This window comes from Gossypium arboreum, chromosome 6 (assembly GCF_025698485.1).
Source record: "Gossypium arboreum isolate Shixiya-1 chromosome 6, ASM2569848v2, whole genome shotgun sequence".
In the NCBI taxonomy this organism is placed as follows: domain Eukaryota; kingdom Viridiplantae; phylum Streptophyta; class Magnoliopsida; order Malvales; family Malvaceae; genus Gossypium; species Gossypium arboreum.
The window spans coordinates 131,188,772-131,204,509 of NC_069075.1; the positions used below are offsets into that span (position 1 = coordinate 131,188,772).

Below are 15,738 nucleotides of genomic sequence, written 5' to 3' on the forward strand. Positions count from 1 at the left end.
TTTAACAGTGATACTGTATATCTCAACTAGTTTTCAGAAAAATCTAATATCTCTATTCAGAACCCATTTTTACCTATTAACTCATTCTCAGTTCCGACTGCATTATCGATTGTTCAACTATTGAACTTTTTACTTTCCACTTCTGAACTTAATCTCATGAATTTCATTGTATAGTATAAACCGTAAAGCCTTATAATTAAGTTTTCATGTATTTATCATATAACATTTATCATTCTCAAGTACTATAAAACATTTATCCGTACTTTTACGAGTTTTGCTTCATCATTACTAACATGTTTACTCAGAGATAGTCTTTTACCTCGTAACGAAAATTGTTTACTTTTTTTTTTACTTAGCAGAGGCCCAGTAGACTAGATAGAACACTTCGGATATACGAGACTTATACAGAGGTGCATTATTATGCACTATTAAACAGAGAACACTGAATTGCTATACAGAGAGTACGAATGTGCTAAATGTACTAATAATCAGAGAGCACTAATGTGCTAGTAATCAGAGAACACACTGAGGTCCCTTAATATCCTAGTAGTTCTAATCTTGTCTACTCGGGCAAATTATTTCATGCGCGCATATCACTTTTACACCTTTCGCATAATACTTTTACATGCTTTACAATTTAATCCTTGTACCAATAATTCATATACTTATATCTTCTGTATCTTCAATACATGTACTATATTTCAAAATTCACTATTCATTCATAATTCTCTAATAATCCTTATCATGTACTTCATATATTACTTTTATATATTTTGTAATTTAGTCATTAGCACAATATTTCATGTAGTAATATAATTTGCTTTTAATAATACATATAACATAATATTCATCATTGACATGAATTATAAAACATTTATTCATAACCTTTTTTTTTATTTTGAAATTTCATCCATGTTTTCTTAAATTAAAATGAGGCAATATTTCGTATTTGGAAATTCGATAAATCGTGCCCAATCGTGCTGGGTTTCGATTTACCGTTTGGCCAAATAGCCAAATATCCTTTTAAAATTTCAAATGCATGAGTTTTGGAAATCATGAGATGATTTGGTATCGAGGTTTGGAAATGTTGTGTCCTACTGTGCTGGATATGATATTTTATTCATTCTGAACGAAAGAATCTCAATATTCAATTTAGGATATCTAAACATTTTTAAAGGGATCATGTTTTAAAATCTTTTCAACTTTTCAACATTAGGATGTTAATTGATCAATACGATACCAATTTTGGGCGTTGCAAGGGTGCTGCTAATCCTTCCTTGCGCGTAACTGTCTCCCAAATCCGTTTTCTAGTTTTTCGTAGACAAAAAACGTTGTTTTAATAAACCAAAATGCTTTATTAAAATGATCGATCACAAGGTGACCCGATCACACCTAAACAAAAAGGATTGGTGGTGACTCCTTACCTCGTTTAAGAGTCAATCCCCGTTTTTAAAAATGATTTCGACAATAGGTATATTAATATTATATTTAAGTGACTTACTGAGTTGATGTCACTCATGACGAAGTCTCAAATTTAGTTATAAAAATACTAAAAACCCTTACTTTTAATAAACAATAGATATTTTTAAGATTAATTTTATAAATCTAAAAAAAAACACTTACACATGGTGAAAGTCAAACTTAAAACATTGTAAAATTTTAACATTTAATATTACCATTTTAATAGTTGATTAAATTTTAACTCAATTGACATTAGCATTATTACCAATGCGAAGGATATTATTTCAAATACATTGAAACACATTATATCTCTCCTATTTATGAGTTAAAAAAAATTTTCATTTCAACAAAATCCAATTATAGCTATTATATCAATTTATGGGATGATTGCGTGGTTGGTATTTTGGCCCAATAGTGAAATATTGGCTTTGTCACCTTTGAATCGGGTATGGGTACAATACAAGTCGTTAATAGCTAAAACACATCAAAATGGTACATAGCGAAGGTATTAAGGTCTCGCTTTAAATCGTATTTCAGAAATCTGACGCTCTATATTTTTGCTAAAACACTGTAAAAGGAGGGGGGCAAAAGTTGGCGCCAAATTTTGCTTCTTAAGGTGCTTTTTACCGCTATCGCAACGTCTTCTCTCTCTCCCTCCCACGTTCTGAAAATGCAGCGCCAAAAATCGATACTCTCGTTATTGCAAAAACCTTCGCCGGCGAGCCAAAACGGTGCTGTCGGAGAGGCAAAAGGTCAAGGAGCTTCTCTGTTTCCTTCAAAACAGAACTTGAATGGTGACGTTTGTGGCTCCTCTTTAGAAGTCACAGGCATTGATACTCCACCCGAGAAGGTGCCTCGTAAGGTTTTACCGGTAAACTTCGCATCGAATGCCGAGGCTAGGGGTTCCTCTTCTCTGTTTTCTAGTATCATACACAAGTTTGTGAAGGCTGACGACAGAGAAAATGGAAGTCTGAGGTATTTTTTTGGGTTAATTTTAGGCGTACAAATCAATTCGTTGTATTTCTAAAAACGATTTGGACGTACCTTTACGGTTTAAAGTTTGTTAGGGTTTAATAATCAGACACAGGATGGAATTTATCTCTTTTATTTCTCTACTTTTTTTTAGGAAACTTTACATAATCTTTAACGAGTAAGGACAAAAGAAAATGGTAGTCCATTGAAATAAATTTCTTCAGAAAATTAAATTCAAATTTCTAACTATCAAGCATCGGAGTATATAACCTTCGTCAATAATTTGTGTTTAATTTGCAGGAACCTGGCAGCTGACAAATCTTCTGATGTGGAGGAATTGCCTAGAGTTGAGCTAACTGCTAAACCATCTGAAAAGGCTAATGTTCTAAACGTCGAGAATGATGACGATCTCAGACCTGAAACACCTGCTACACGACCTGGTATTTCCCGTTTCAAGCGAATTCAAGATTATTTCCCTACTTTTGGGGAAAAGGACAATTCTTTATTAGACTCCAGTAAAAGAATAAAGCTTCTCCAGGAATCTATTGTTGGGAACAATAATCACAAGAATGATAGTGATGTTGCTAGCAAATTTGAGTGGCTTGATCCTTCTCGCATAAAGGATGCTAATGGAAGAAGGCCTAGTGACCCCCTTTACGACAAGAAGACTCTTTTTATACCTCCCGATGTTCTCAAGAATATGTCAGCATCTCAAAAACAATATTGGGGTGTCAAATGTCAATATATGGATATTGTTCTCTTCTTTAAAGTGGTTAGTTATTGTTGCGCCACATTCTAGTTTCATTTTGTCACTAGCTATTGCCAACATTGGATTATATGTTAGTCATATGAGATGAACCTTTAACTGGATAACTTATATGGGGGAGTGGAAAAGAGTGTTTAATTTTGTGATGTGGATAATATCACTATTTAGATTTTTTATTCTTCAACCTAATGGTCTCTTATATTCTGTGAGACCTCCCTTCATCTGTAAGTTGGATTTAATTGAATGATGCATGTTATGAGTTTTGTATTTATTTTCCTTAGTCGTGGTTACCTAATTCAACCATATGATTTTTTATAAAAGGGAAAATTCTATGAGCTTTATGAGATAGATGCTGAAATTGGCCACAAGGAGCTTGATTGGAAGATGACAGTAAGCGGAGTAGGCAAATGCCGCCAGGTGAATTTTCTAGTTTTCATTCTTCTATTGGTCTATTGGAATATTATCTCTATATATGGCCTTTACAGTGGTGGTGTAGATGCAATACCCATGGTATCTTTCTTTATGTTCAGGTTGGTATACCAGAAAGTGGAATTGATGATGCTGTTCAAAAGCTAGTTGCTCGCGGGTAAGAATGATGAAGGGATTTGTGATTGTCTTCATCCTCATCTGTGTATATTATGTCTTAGAATCTTTTACAATAAGCTGTCAACAAGAATGTTGTTTTTTAATCATCCTGGAATTGGGAGAAAGACTAGGTTTGATGGTCGAAAGTGCAAAAGAGGGAATGATGATCCATGTCCTTGGTCATCTTTTTGAGAGTGCAATGTTGAATTCTAGATGGGGCATCTTTCTTTAATTTAGCATATTCTTATTCACATTTTCTGTTTTTTTCTGAAGATACAAAGTGGGACGTATGGAGCAGTTAGAGACATCTCAGCAAGCAAAAGCTAGGGGTGCAAATTCTGTAAGTTTTTAATTTTGCATGTTTGGAGATGCATTTTTGAATCTTATTTTTTTTAAAATATTATTTTTATATTATTGTTACTCTTTGATATGTCATCCTTTATGTGCCTTGATATTGTATTTCTTTAAGGCTAACAAGCAAGAGTCGTGTTTTAAAGAGAAATGTTTTAAAAATTTCCAACTTCAAAAATGCTTGATGTGTCTAAAACTACAATACTTTCTGGTTTCATCAAATTGGATTCTCCAACAAAGCTCCCTGTACATGCTTCTTGAATAAATATTCTGCTACTTATGTTGACTTTCTTTAGTGGTTTCATGTCTTTAATTTTACACCATGGCTGTGCTCAGTGGCTTGTCTAAATAGTTTGACTAACTACATTGGATTGTTATCAGGTCATTCAAAGAAAGTTAGTTCAAGTGATCACCCCATCAACAACAGTTGATGGTAACATTGGACCTGATGCTGTTCATCTACTTGCTATAAAGGAGGTTGGTTATGCTTATATATTTATACATTCCAATAATTAGTTCTTCAGTGTCTGCTGAATGAATATATCTAGTTCAACTGTAATATGAATTTCTCTGGCTCAAATTGTCGGATGCTTTCCTGAAACTTATCATACTGAATTTGGATGTATTTTACTATGCTGTTGACTCCTCGAGGCTTGAAGTAATCCACCCCCTCTCTTTAAAATATATTTATTTATTTATTTTAGATATGGGTTTGGAAGGTGTTATCTATTGGATGAACATATTGCTTATCTATCATACCATATTTTTGTGGTCGAATCTTTTGCTGTTTTCTTGAAGTTTATTTATTACTTTGTTCTCATTTTTTTGAATTCTTGAAGTGATATTATCTTTCTCCTTTTCTCTGTTCCTCTTTTCTTTAACGGGTTAGGTAGGTGGGATTGTCAGGGTCTGGGACAGGGTGCTAAGTATTTGCATATTGTTGAAATATTTATGTAATCATGCATGCTTCCTTTTCCGCATGAGCTGATTTGATAGTTGTTTTCCCAGTGTTGCACCATTTATTTTGGATCTTCAAAGTTCTTAGGCATAAGTTATTGCAGTTTGTTTTTCCAATTTAAAGTGCATTACTTTTCTATTTGTAATTTGAATATTTATTGGAATATACATGTTATGATTACATACTGCCTTTTTACTTAGGGCAACTATGGAGTTGAGAATGGTTCAACTACATATGGGTTTGCTTTTGTTGATTGTGCTGCTCTAAAATTTTGGGTTGGTTCTATTAGTGATGATGCTACTTGTTCTGCTCTGGGAGCTTTATTGATGCAGGTAGGTTCTTGTATTTACCCATGATGGATTTTTATGTTTGGAAAATAAGCTCTAATGTATTGGTTGGAATCTGATGTAGGTGTCTCCTAAGGAAGTCTTATATGAACATAGAGGTGAACTTTTCTTTCAATATTTCTTCTTTTGAGTTCTAGTTTTATACAAGTTTTGCCTCTTAATTTGAAGCATATGTTCAAGTATTTCAGGGCTGTCCAGAGAAGCTCATAAAGCACTAAAGAAGTACTCATTTAGCGGTGAGCATTTTATCAACTCTTTTATCTGCAGGTTGAACAATACCTCTCTCTATGTGTATGAATCTATATGTCTAGCTTTATTTGAGTACCTTCTATCCCTAAGAGGAAGTATATTGTAAAGCTGAATTGAGATTCTTGTATTTGAAAACAGTTACATCTTCTGCTTTCCTATTGGGTTCTTAATTATGTTATATAAGTCTTGTTTAAATTACGAAAACAGTAATTCAATATGGTAAAGATGAATTTGTCCATGTGCATTTAAGGGTTAAAAAGCCTTCTACTCTATGGACAATCTGCACCTGTAAATTGAAAATTGTCATAAATCAGCCCTTCCTTTTTTGCATTTTTAATTAGATTCTTTATCTTGAAGATTCATGTAGCTTTAAATGCTGAGAAACTATGTTAATCATGGTTAGTCAAACTGCATATTGATTTTTGTTTATCTTGCAGGAACTAAAGCAGTTCAACTGAGTCCCGGATTCTCTACTGATTTTCTGGATGCTTCTGAAGTTAGAAATATGATTCAGTCAAAAGGTTACTTTAAGGGGTCGCCTAATTCATATTTTAATGCTTTTGATGGTGTGGTGCACCATGATTTTGCAATGTGTGCTCTTGGTGGATTAGTCAGTCATATGTCACGATTGATGGTAAGCCTGCAGACTAGCATTTATATAAGCATGTCAGTATACACATTAGATATCTAATTAATTCTATTTCATACAGCTGAAGGACATTTTACAGAGTGGAGATGTTTTACCCTACCATGTTTATCAAGGTTGCCTCAGAATTGATGGGCAGACAATAGTAAATCTTGAGATTTTCAGTAATAGTGCTGATGGTGGTTCTTCAGGCAAGTGGTGAATGTTGTTAGCTTAGCAATATTTTTTGCTGGCTGTTGTTTTTTAGCTTTTTAGTCCTTAAAATTATCTTATTTTCAGGTACATTGTATAAGTATCTTGATAACTGTGTGACATCATCTGGTAAGCGCCTCTTAAGGAACTGGATTTGTCATCCACTGAAAGATGTTGACAGCATTAATAAAAGGCTAGACGTGGTTGAAGAACTTATGTCACATTCAGAAATTATGTTAATCATTGGTCAATATCTTCGCAAACTTCCAGACTTAGAAAGGTTACTTGGACGTGTTAAGGCTAGCATACAATCATCAGCTTCTCTCGCTCTTCCCATGATAGGCAAAAAAGTACTCAAACAACTGGTAGGTCTCCTACATCTGTATCGTCACCCCCCCCTCTCCATTTGGTACTCCTCTAGCTTTGTCTGGGTAAAATAACTTGGAAAGTAAATGCTAAATGAGTCATTGCTTGCATGTTTTGGAAACTAGTGTTTGGAAAGCATCTCGTTCACTGTTAATATTTTTACAACTGCATGGTTGACCTAAAAATATTTATTCCTCAAATTTTTTGGCAACAACAGTCCATGTTCTTTTATTTTGTTTCACTGATAGGTTCCATGTAGAAAAGGAAGATATTGGACTCATAAGTTAAACATGTTGCTTTTGTGGTCTTTTGGCCAGGGACACTTCCTTTCTAAACATTTTGATATATAACGTTTCCTATTGTGGGGCAGGTAAAGGCTTTTGGTACACTTGTCAAAGGTCTCTGGAGTGGAATGGATTTGTTAAGGCTATTACAAAAGGATGCAGATATGGTATCTCTATTATCAAAAGTTTTTAAGTTTCCAATTCTAAGTGGTGCTAATGGGCTTGATGAATTCCTCACTCAATTTGAAGCAGCCATAGAGAGCGACTTCCCAAATTACCAGGTCTGCTTTCTTATTATGCATCAATGGGAGTATTTTTTGTATTAAGCTTTCACTAATATCCTATTAGTTCTGATTTTTACTGGATATTGCCTCTAAGCAGGCAATCCTTAGGCTGAGTATGTAGCTATGGATTTAAATTTTTATATTTTCTTGTAGAAATTATGCATTTTATATTCTAAATTCAAATTATATCTAAAATATAATAGGGTTGATAATGGTGGAAAAGGCCCATCTTTAGCTTGTCATTTAGGCAGTGCTAGCCGATCAATTTCAATGTGGTATGCATGTCGATTGTCTAGAAACTGATTGCTTTCTAGTAACAGATTTGGTTTCAGCAGTGACTTAAGTTAGTTTTTTTGCTTTCTGGGTACCTAACTGACACGATATCTGCCAGAACCATGATTTAACAGATTCGGATGCTGAAACACTTTCCATACTGATCGAGTTATTTATTGAAAAAGCTTCTCAATGGTCTCAAGTTATTCATGCCCTAAACTGCATCGATGTACTAAGATCTTTTGCAGTAACTGCAAGTTTTTCATCTGGGACTATGGCAAGGCCTGTTGTATTGCCCCAATCAAAAACCATGACCTCTAATCAAGGAGGACCAATACTGAAAATTACAGGGCTTTGGCATCCATTTGCCCTTGGGGAGAATGGTGTACTGCCTGTCCCAAATGACATTTTCCTTGGTGAAGGTGTAAATGACTATACTCCTCGTGCCTTGCTATTGACTGGACCAAACATGGGTGGAAAGTCAACTCTCTTGCGTGCCACTTGTCTGGCTGTTATACTGGCCCAGGTTTGTTTCTCTTGGTCCCTAAGAGCTGCCATTAATTAAACACTTGCTTCCACAGGCTTCTGGTGATCAGCTTGTTTTGTTATTAGTCTCACCTGTTGCTGCAGTGTTTCACACATTAATCTTTTTACATGCAGTTGGGAAGTTTTGTGCCGTGTGAGACATTTGTTATCTCACTTGTGGATACAATCTTTACAAGGCTTGGTGCTACTGACCGGATCATGGCTGGCGAGAGTAAGTACAACAGTTTCCTAACGTACTTTTCTCGTGGTCCAACACTATCTGTTCCAAATGAATATGCTTTGCTTTTCTGAATTTATTGTCAAATATATCCTAATTGAAGTGGGAGTTGCATCACCTGTGTACTTTTCTGATCCTTATACATACAGTTAATTGTTGGAATTTTCAAAATTGCCTTTCCAGATTGTGCTTAATACATAGTTCTATTGTTGAGTACCTCAATTAAGTCTACATGTTTTCCGGGGTTTCTCAAACAGTTAAAAACATGTTTCCTTAATCTGTCTATAGCCTTTCATTAGGGTATGTGGTGCATGACTACATTCACGTTTTCTGTTGCAAAGTCTGATTGTGCAACCTACTTTTGTAGGTACCTTCCTTGTGGAGTGCACTGAAACGGCATCAGTTCTTCAAAATGCCACCCAAGATTCTCTTGTTCTTCTCGATGAGCTGGGTCGAGGAACAAGCACTTTTGATGGATATGCTATTGCATATGCTGTGAGATTTCAAACTTCAATAATCTTTTTCAACTTTACGTATTCCCCCTAAAGTAGGAGAACCAATATGCTACATTGCTAGATATTGACCCTTAGTCTCTTTACAAAACAAAAACATATGGTATAATAAGCAAAATATTTATGTTTTATGTGCTCCAATTGATGATGAGAATAAATATTGCATTTTTTTTAGACTGAAAAAATCTAGTGCCACCATGAATCATGTTTGTGAAAGGCAGGCACAAATGGTTTCACTACTGTATTTATGATGTTGCAAATCTTTGAGAAATGAAGTTTGCTTATGCTCATAGTATAGAGAAATATTACTTGATAGCTTCAGAGAAACATCTTAGCCAAATCTAACTGAGAATGATCTGGATTTCTTCTGTTCTGTTCTGCAGCACTTAATTATTACGTATTCTAGACTTTGAATACTCATGCCCCTTTCAAACAACCTACTTTGATGTTTGTGTAGGTGTTCCGCCATCTTGTTGAAAAGGTTCATTGTCGGCTGTTATTTGCAACACATTACCATCCACTCACAAAGGAATTTGCATCTCATCCACATGTTATACTGCAACACATGGCTTGCTCTTTTAAGGTGAAGTCTGAAGGTTGTTCTAAAGGTGAGCAAGAGCCAAGTTTCCTTTATCGGCTTACTAATGGAGCATGCCCGGAGAGTTATGGTTTGCAAGTTGCAATCATGGCTGGGATCCCAGAAAAGGTAGTTGAAGCTGCCTCAAAGGCTGGACAAGTAATGAAAATAAGTGTTGGGGAAAGTTTTAAGTCAAGTGAACAGAGATCAGAGTTCTCAAGTCTCCATGAAGAGTGGTTAAGGAGCCTAGTAAGTGTCTCACAGGTTGAAAATTGTAACTTCGATGATGGCGATTACGACACATTATTTTGCTTGTGGCATGAGCTAAAAAATTCATATGGGGCCAGCAACTAAATACAATAATAGCATTTGGTTGTCAGATTGCATTGCAGAAACCATTTTTCTAAGGGTCATAGGTACATATTCAGCTGCAGCCACTAAAACTCCATTGTACAGTTTCTTTTCTTTGCTAAGAGTCGTACTAAACTCTTGTCTTATATATTTTGTTGGTTTTTAGTTTTAATATTCATCATGTCAGCTATCCTTGATATGTATTCGGTTACTTTGAAGAAGAAACAATCATCTGCAATTTGCAGATGATTATATAGCCGTGCATTTCTGCTCTATTTTAATTCCTTCTAGGAGAGCAGACAGTATATTTTGACACGGGATAAAACGGTAAGGGGATAGCCAGATCACCTTGCCTCGGTCACTAGTTTGTCTGCCTCCAATACAAGTGTTGGGAAACGGGCTGATCGGATCACCAAGAAGAGGCTCGAGTGTTTTAATACGCCCTAAACGTTTGCTATATCTCCTTGATCTTCGATACAACATAATTTTATTGACTTTACATTTGGGGGTGGGATAAACACGTAGCCTCGAACGGTAAGGTCTCTTTCTCTTGTTTTACAATTCTGTAATCAGAATGTACGATTGGAAGGTTTGTAACTGCTGCCTGTCGGTAGTTTTCTTTGGAGCCATGAACCATCTATCGAGGCAAATCCCCAGATCACCTCTTCACCATCCCTACTACTAGTCGTGTGAAGAAGTTGCCCTTAGTCCAGGCTCTGTTTAGTTCCGCATTTTCTTTTACCTCAACATATAGGGGAAAGCTTATCAAAAGCAAAAGGAATCTGGTTAAAATCCCCAAGCTGTATGCATGAAAAGAGCTAACACCTGCATGATTGACATATGATCAGATTTGCATATCTAATACAAATTGGGATAGCTCTTCAGTAGCTAGTAACTTTTCATTTTTAACATTTTCCAACTTTTTGACATTAATCGTTTAGCTTTGGCATTGGGTCCTCAATTGGCCCCCACGCTTTCACATGTCTAATTTGCCTTTGCTTTCAAGTTAATCCCCCCCAAGTTGGTATTAAAATTTTCTCCCCCTTTTGCTATATTTCAGGCATCAGCTCCAATCATTACACAACCTCATTACAACAAGGCAAAATTATCACCTTAACCTTTCTCTTTGACCCCACAATTATCTTCTTTCTTGCTCTCGAACGAGCATACACATCTACTTAAGGGCAAACGAATGATTTACTAGGCAACTACCAGCCATAACATACGCCCCCTTTAAGACTCCAAAGCAAAAGCTATAGATTCAACTATCTATATATTGAGAAAATATCAAGATTCCAACACGTTACCTCTCATTCATATGATTAAAAGCATTTTAAAAAAACAACCAACTTTTACACGACCGACCTACAAACCTATTCAATCATGATGAATTTGCACGCAAGCGATCAGCAATCTGATCTTATTATACTCTCCTTGTCACTGGTTAACACCCATACAAATTCTCACATTAACTCAGCTCTCTATGTTTCTTTCTTGCTTCTAATGTTATTACATAGAATATGGCAAGAAGAACAACACAAGTTCTTGACTCCATCTATCTGATGAACACTGTTGAGATTTTTAGAGAATCCATCAGGGTGATCCTTCTTCACCCTACTCATTTCCATTCCATCTCTGTTTTCCTCTTCTCGCCGCTCCCGGTTTCTCTTTTCTTATCGCATTTTCTCCTTCACCATTTCCCCCAAATACCTTCCTCAGTTATAACAATCACAGATCATTTATTCGCACAAGGGCTGCCGAATTTCCCGTCCAAAACACTTGTTCACATCATGGTATGCACCCCTTCTTCCGTTACGTTCTCTCTTCTTGGAAGAGCAGCCACCATCCAAGCAGTTTCAGATAGTTACAATGGCATACAACTTGATGGAAGAAGGCTATTCATGAGAAGTGGTTTGGCTTGGATTAAGCTTCTCCACACAAGGTCTTTGGAGCTCCTCGTTATACTAGGCCTGTTTGGAGCAATGGTGGTTGGTTTAGCAGTGGCACCAAAGATGCTTTACACATTTGGAATCAGCTCAGTTGGAATGGGGTTTTGGGGTGTTGTGGGGTTGCTAGGGATACCTTTTTGCGTGATGTTCGCACATGTAATGGTGGTGGGGAACATGGCGAACGTGATAGCAGTATTGGAGAGTGAATGTGACGGACTTGGCTCACTATGGAAAGCTAAAAAGCTTATGGAAGGAAGACGACAAACAGGCTTAATGATGGCATTGTTGAGCAACATAGGGTTGAGGGTAGTTGAGTGTGTATTTGAGTTGAGAATATGCAGCGGAATCTGTATGTGGGAAATCCCTGTATTGATATCAATGTATTCTTCGGTTCTTGTTCTTGAAACAGTCATGAATGTTGTATTATATTACGCATGTAAATCTTGACAGAACAAAATCGAATATAAAATATATATATATATATATATATATATATATATATTTATATATGTAAGGGGCATTTGGTCGTTGCGTAGCTTCAATTTTAAATGAAGTTCAGCCTTCTCAATGGACACTGCAAAGGTTGATTTCGACTCGTATCCTCTATGCTTTCCATCTTTAGTGTCATCTGTTGAGAAGTTTTAAATTTTCAATGAGTAGGGTAAAACTTCAACGTGTTTCGGATTCGAGTCGCTGCCCACCGTGTTTTAATTTTGTTTTGTTTTTGAAATAAATCTCAAAATTATACAATAATTTTGATTTATTCTACAATTTGAGACACGACCTTTGATTTAGTGCAATGATACACATGAAACGTTAATTGTGGTTCAAATGTATACATGGAAGTTTAATTTTATTCAATCATACACATTTTAAAAAATAAATACATCAATTTTTTTTATATTTGATAAATATAATTATATATGTATGCAATATATAAACATAAAATGATGCTAAATCAATACTTGTGTTAATAATTTGTGATAATTGTATCAAATCAAATTTTCAAATATAAAATTGCCCAAAATCAAAGTCTATATATAAAATTGCACATTAGACCAAAGTTCATGTATAGTTTTGAGATTTACCCTTTTGTTTTTTTTTAGTAAACTATACAATCATCCAACAAAAAAATTTCATTTAGTGACTCAAAATAAAAATTTGCAATTTAAGTATCCACGGTACATAATTCGATTTACATGACAGTTAAAAAATTGGTATAATAACAAATTTAGCCATTAACTTTTACATATTATATTAATTTAATCATAATTTTAAAAATTAAATTTCAAAATTTACAAATATTCTTAACTTGTCCAAATTTTAAAAAATTTAACGAAATATATAAAAATTTTCAAAAAATATAAATGTCCTCTTTTTTATTTAGTATATTGGCGATGAAAACTTATTAAAAACACAAACAAAATTAAGGTTTTGTCATATCTCCTCTTAATTTATTATTTATTTTTAAAATACAACTTCTTTACTCCACTCAACTATCTCTCCTAATTGAGAAAAGATAATTACTATGTTACAGCACCTAAAAGATAGGCTTGAGAAAAGCCCTTTTTTACTTTGTTATATATAGATTATTATTTATTTATATAGAGTATTATGACCAATTGACTAGAAAAATCTCATTTCCCAAAAAAATTATGAAAATGGACCGCTTTTTTAAAAAACAATGGGAATGGTCTGATTTTACTAAAACGCATTGAGCTGGTGTCGTTTTCAGGGAAAAGTCAAAAAAGCATGTCCAGCTCAACGTTTTTTTCCCCTCTGACCTGTAAAACGCATAAAGGTCAGCACGTTTTGTTAAAGCACTTCTAAGTCAGCACTCTTTTTGCCCACGTTCCAATGACTAAATTTCCAAAAAAATACATTTTTTTAAAAGAATTACGAAAATAGGCCAATTTTTTGAAATTTTACAAGAATGAGCCTTTATATAGACCCAAAGTGGCAACACTATTTTTCTTTTAAGTTTTTTGTGCCACTAATTAATGTGGACATAAAACTTACAAAGCAAAACTTTATATAGATCCAATGTCTCATTTTCTTTGTTTTCTTAAGCAATGTGAGATGTGAGATATGTGTATATATAAATTCATGAATAGGTTTGTAGCTTGTTTCTAGATAATGCGAGATTCCTTATTTTTTTTAACTAACAACATAAGATTAAACGTTACATTATATTTAATAATTTTTTACAAAATAATTTCCATTTTTATATTTTGTTAACTTTTCTCATATTATAAAATTACATTTTGAGATCTTTAATCTTCTTGCATTTTAGAATTGTTAGCATATACAAAACGACCATAATAAAAAAAGAAAAAGAAGAATAAATTGCACATATGAAATTTGTACATGCACATATGAAATGTGTAACACCCCTAACCCTTATCCGTCACCAGAACAGGGTTATAGAGTATTATCGGACTTTACGAAATTAATACGGATATTTCTTCACCTTTATTATTTATATTAAGAATCAATTATATAATGTTTATATTGTCCCTTAGATGGGCCCTCGAGACCCAAAATACACCTTAGAAGTGATTCGGGACAAAACCAGATATTCAGAAAATTTTTTCAAAATTTCAAAAATTTTCTTAGGAACAAGGGACACATGCCCTGGATGAAAATAGGCCATTTTTCTCACCCCATCTTGGTATCAACCTAGGCACAACCATTTACATATTCATGAAATACAATAAGACCTTCAATTCAATCCAATACCAAGTCTTATAACTAACATATCATTACAAATATTCAAATATCCAATCTTACCAAATCAAACTATATACACATTTATGCATATTTTACTAAATTTACTAAGTCAAATTATACCTCGTTATACCTATTAATTAACCATTTTAAACACATCTCATTCATGTTTAATTCATTCTTATATAAGTTGATTTGAAACTTAAACAAAATATACATCATAATATTACACAAATCAACTTTACTTAAAATCATACCAATCCCTATACATGCCATATAAACCATAGTATAAATCATAAAATCTACCGGAACAAACTGGAAAGTGTGGCTCGATGTGTTGATCCGATCCTCTAATTTCACGTTAATCTACAAGAGCATTAAACAACACGTGTAAGCTTATCGAAGCTTAGTAAGTTTATTAGGTTAAACATTGATCTTATCGAACTCAATATAATAAATTAAATTGCAAATAAATCATACATTCTTTCTATCAAACACAACATAAATCAATGAACAAACTTCCTTCAAATTAATAACAATAATGATAAATAAATCTTTCAAATTCCAATCACATAAGTATTTTACCAATTCTTACCAATCGAAGAACGACTTACATATATGAGTACATCGTTTTCTTTGTGCCATAGTCCAACTATGGTCTTACATATATGTTGCCATAATCCTTGCCATGATCTTACATTCGTAGTACCATAACCCAGTTATGGTCTTATCATCAGAATTCCATAGCCCAGCTATGGTCTTACATATATACACTGCCATGGTCCAACCATGGTTTTACGTTTATAGTACCATAACCCAGTTATGGTCTTATCCGTCAATTCATCCTTTACATTAATGTCATAGCCCAGCTACGGTCTTATATATAAACACTGCCATGGTCTAACCATGGTTTTACGTTTAGAGTACCATAACCCAGTTATGATCTTATCCGTCAATTCATCCTTTACATTAATGTCATAGCCCAACTATGGTCTTATATATAAACACTGCCATGGTCCAACCATGGTTTTATTTGTCAAATCATCCTTTGTCACAAAACGATTATACTCAATCCCGTTTTCTATTCAATTTAATCATTCAATTCGATTTTACAATTTAATAATA

At 34.3% G+C, this 15,738-nt stretch overlaps 2 protein-coding genes across 2 annotated transcripts; both read left to right on the plus strand.

Annotated features, from left to right (window-relative positions):
• The first annotated feature begins 1,948 nt into the window (after positions 1 to 1,948).
• Positions 1,949 to 10,193, plus strand: LOC108486285 (DNA mismatch repair protein MSH7). The gene is made up of 17 exons (XM_017790257.2): positions 1,949 to 2,436; positions 2,734 to 3,205; positions 3,521 to 3,616; positions 3,730 to 3,785; positions 4,058 to 4,124; positions 4,517 to 4,612; positions 5,294 to 5,425; positions 5,505 to 5,538; positions 5,629 to 5,676; positions 6,127 to 6,323; positions 6,400 to 6,526; positions 6,615 to 6,892; positions 7,264 to 7,458; positions 7,853 to 8,260; positions 8,395 to 8,491; positions 8,865 to 8,992; positions 9,467 to 10,193. Exons 1-17 carry the CDS (start codon positions 2,132 to 2,134, stop codon positions 9,938 to 9,940), a joined length of 3,210 nt encoding a protein of 1,069 aa, XP_017645746.2. The 5' UTR covers positions 1,949 to 2,131; the 3' UTR covers positions 9,941 to 10,193.
• A 1,199-nt stretch (positions 10,194 to 11,392) lies between these two features.
• Positions 11,393 to 12,479, plus strand: LOC108485107 (uncharacterized). The gene has a single exon (XM_017788958.2). It carries the CDS (start codon positions 11,458 to 11,460, stop codon positions 12,331 to 12,333), a length of 876 nt encoding a protein of 291 aa, XP_017644447.1. The 5' UTR covers positions 11,393 to 11,457; the 3' UTR covers positions 12,334 to 12,479.
• The last annotated feature ends 3,259 nt before the right edge of the window (positions 12,480 to 15,738 follow it).

What these genes read in the sequence shown, in the direction of transcription:
- LOC108486285 (XM_017790257.2), top strand. Translation starts at nt 2,132, where the DNA reads ATGCAGCGCCAAAAATCGATACTCTCGTTATTGCAAAAACCTTCGCCG. An exon ending in TTGTTCTCTTCTTTAAAGTG is followed by an intron (nt 3,206 to 3,520) that starts GTTAGTTATTGT and finishes TTTTTATAAAAG; the next exon opens with GGAAAATTCTATGAGCTTTA. An exon ending in CCGGATCATGGCTGGCGAGA is followed by an intron (nt 8,492 to 8,864) that starts GTAAGTACAACA and finishes CTACTTTTGTAG; the next exon opens with GTACCTTCCTTGTGGAGTGC.
- LOC108485107 (XM_017788958.2), top strand. Translation starts at nt 11,458, where the DNA reads ATGGCAAGAAGAACAACACAAGTTCTTGACTCCATCTATCTGATGAAC.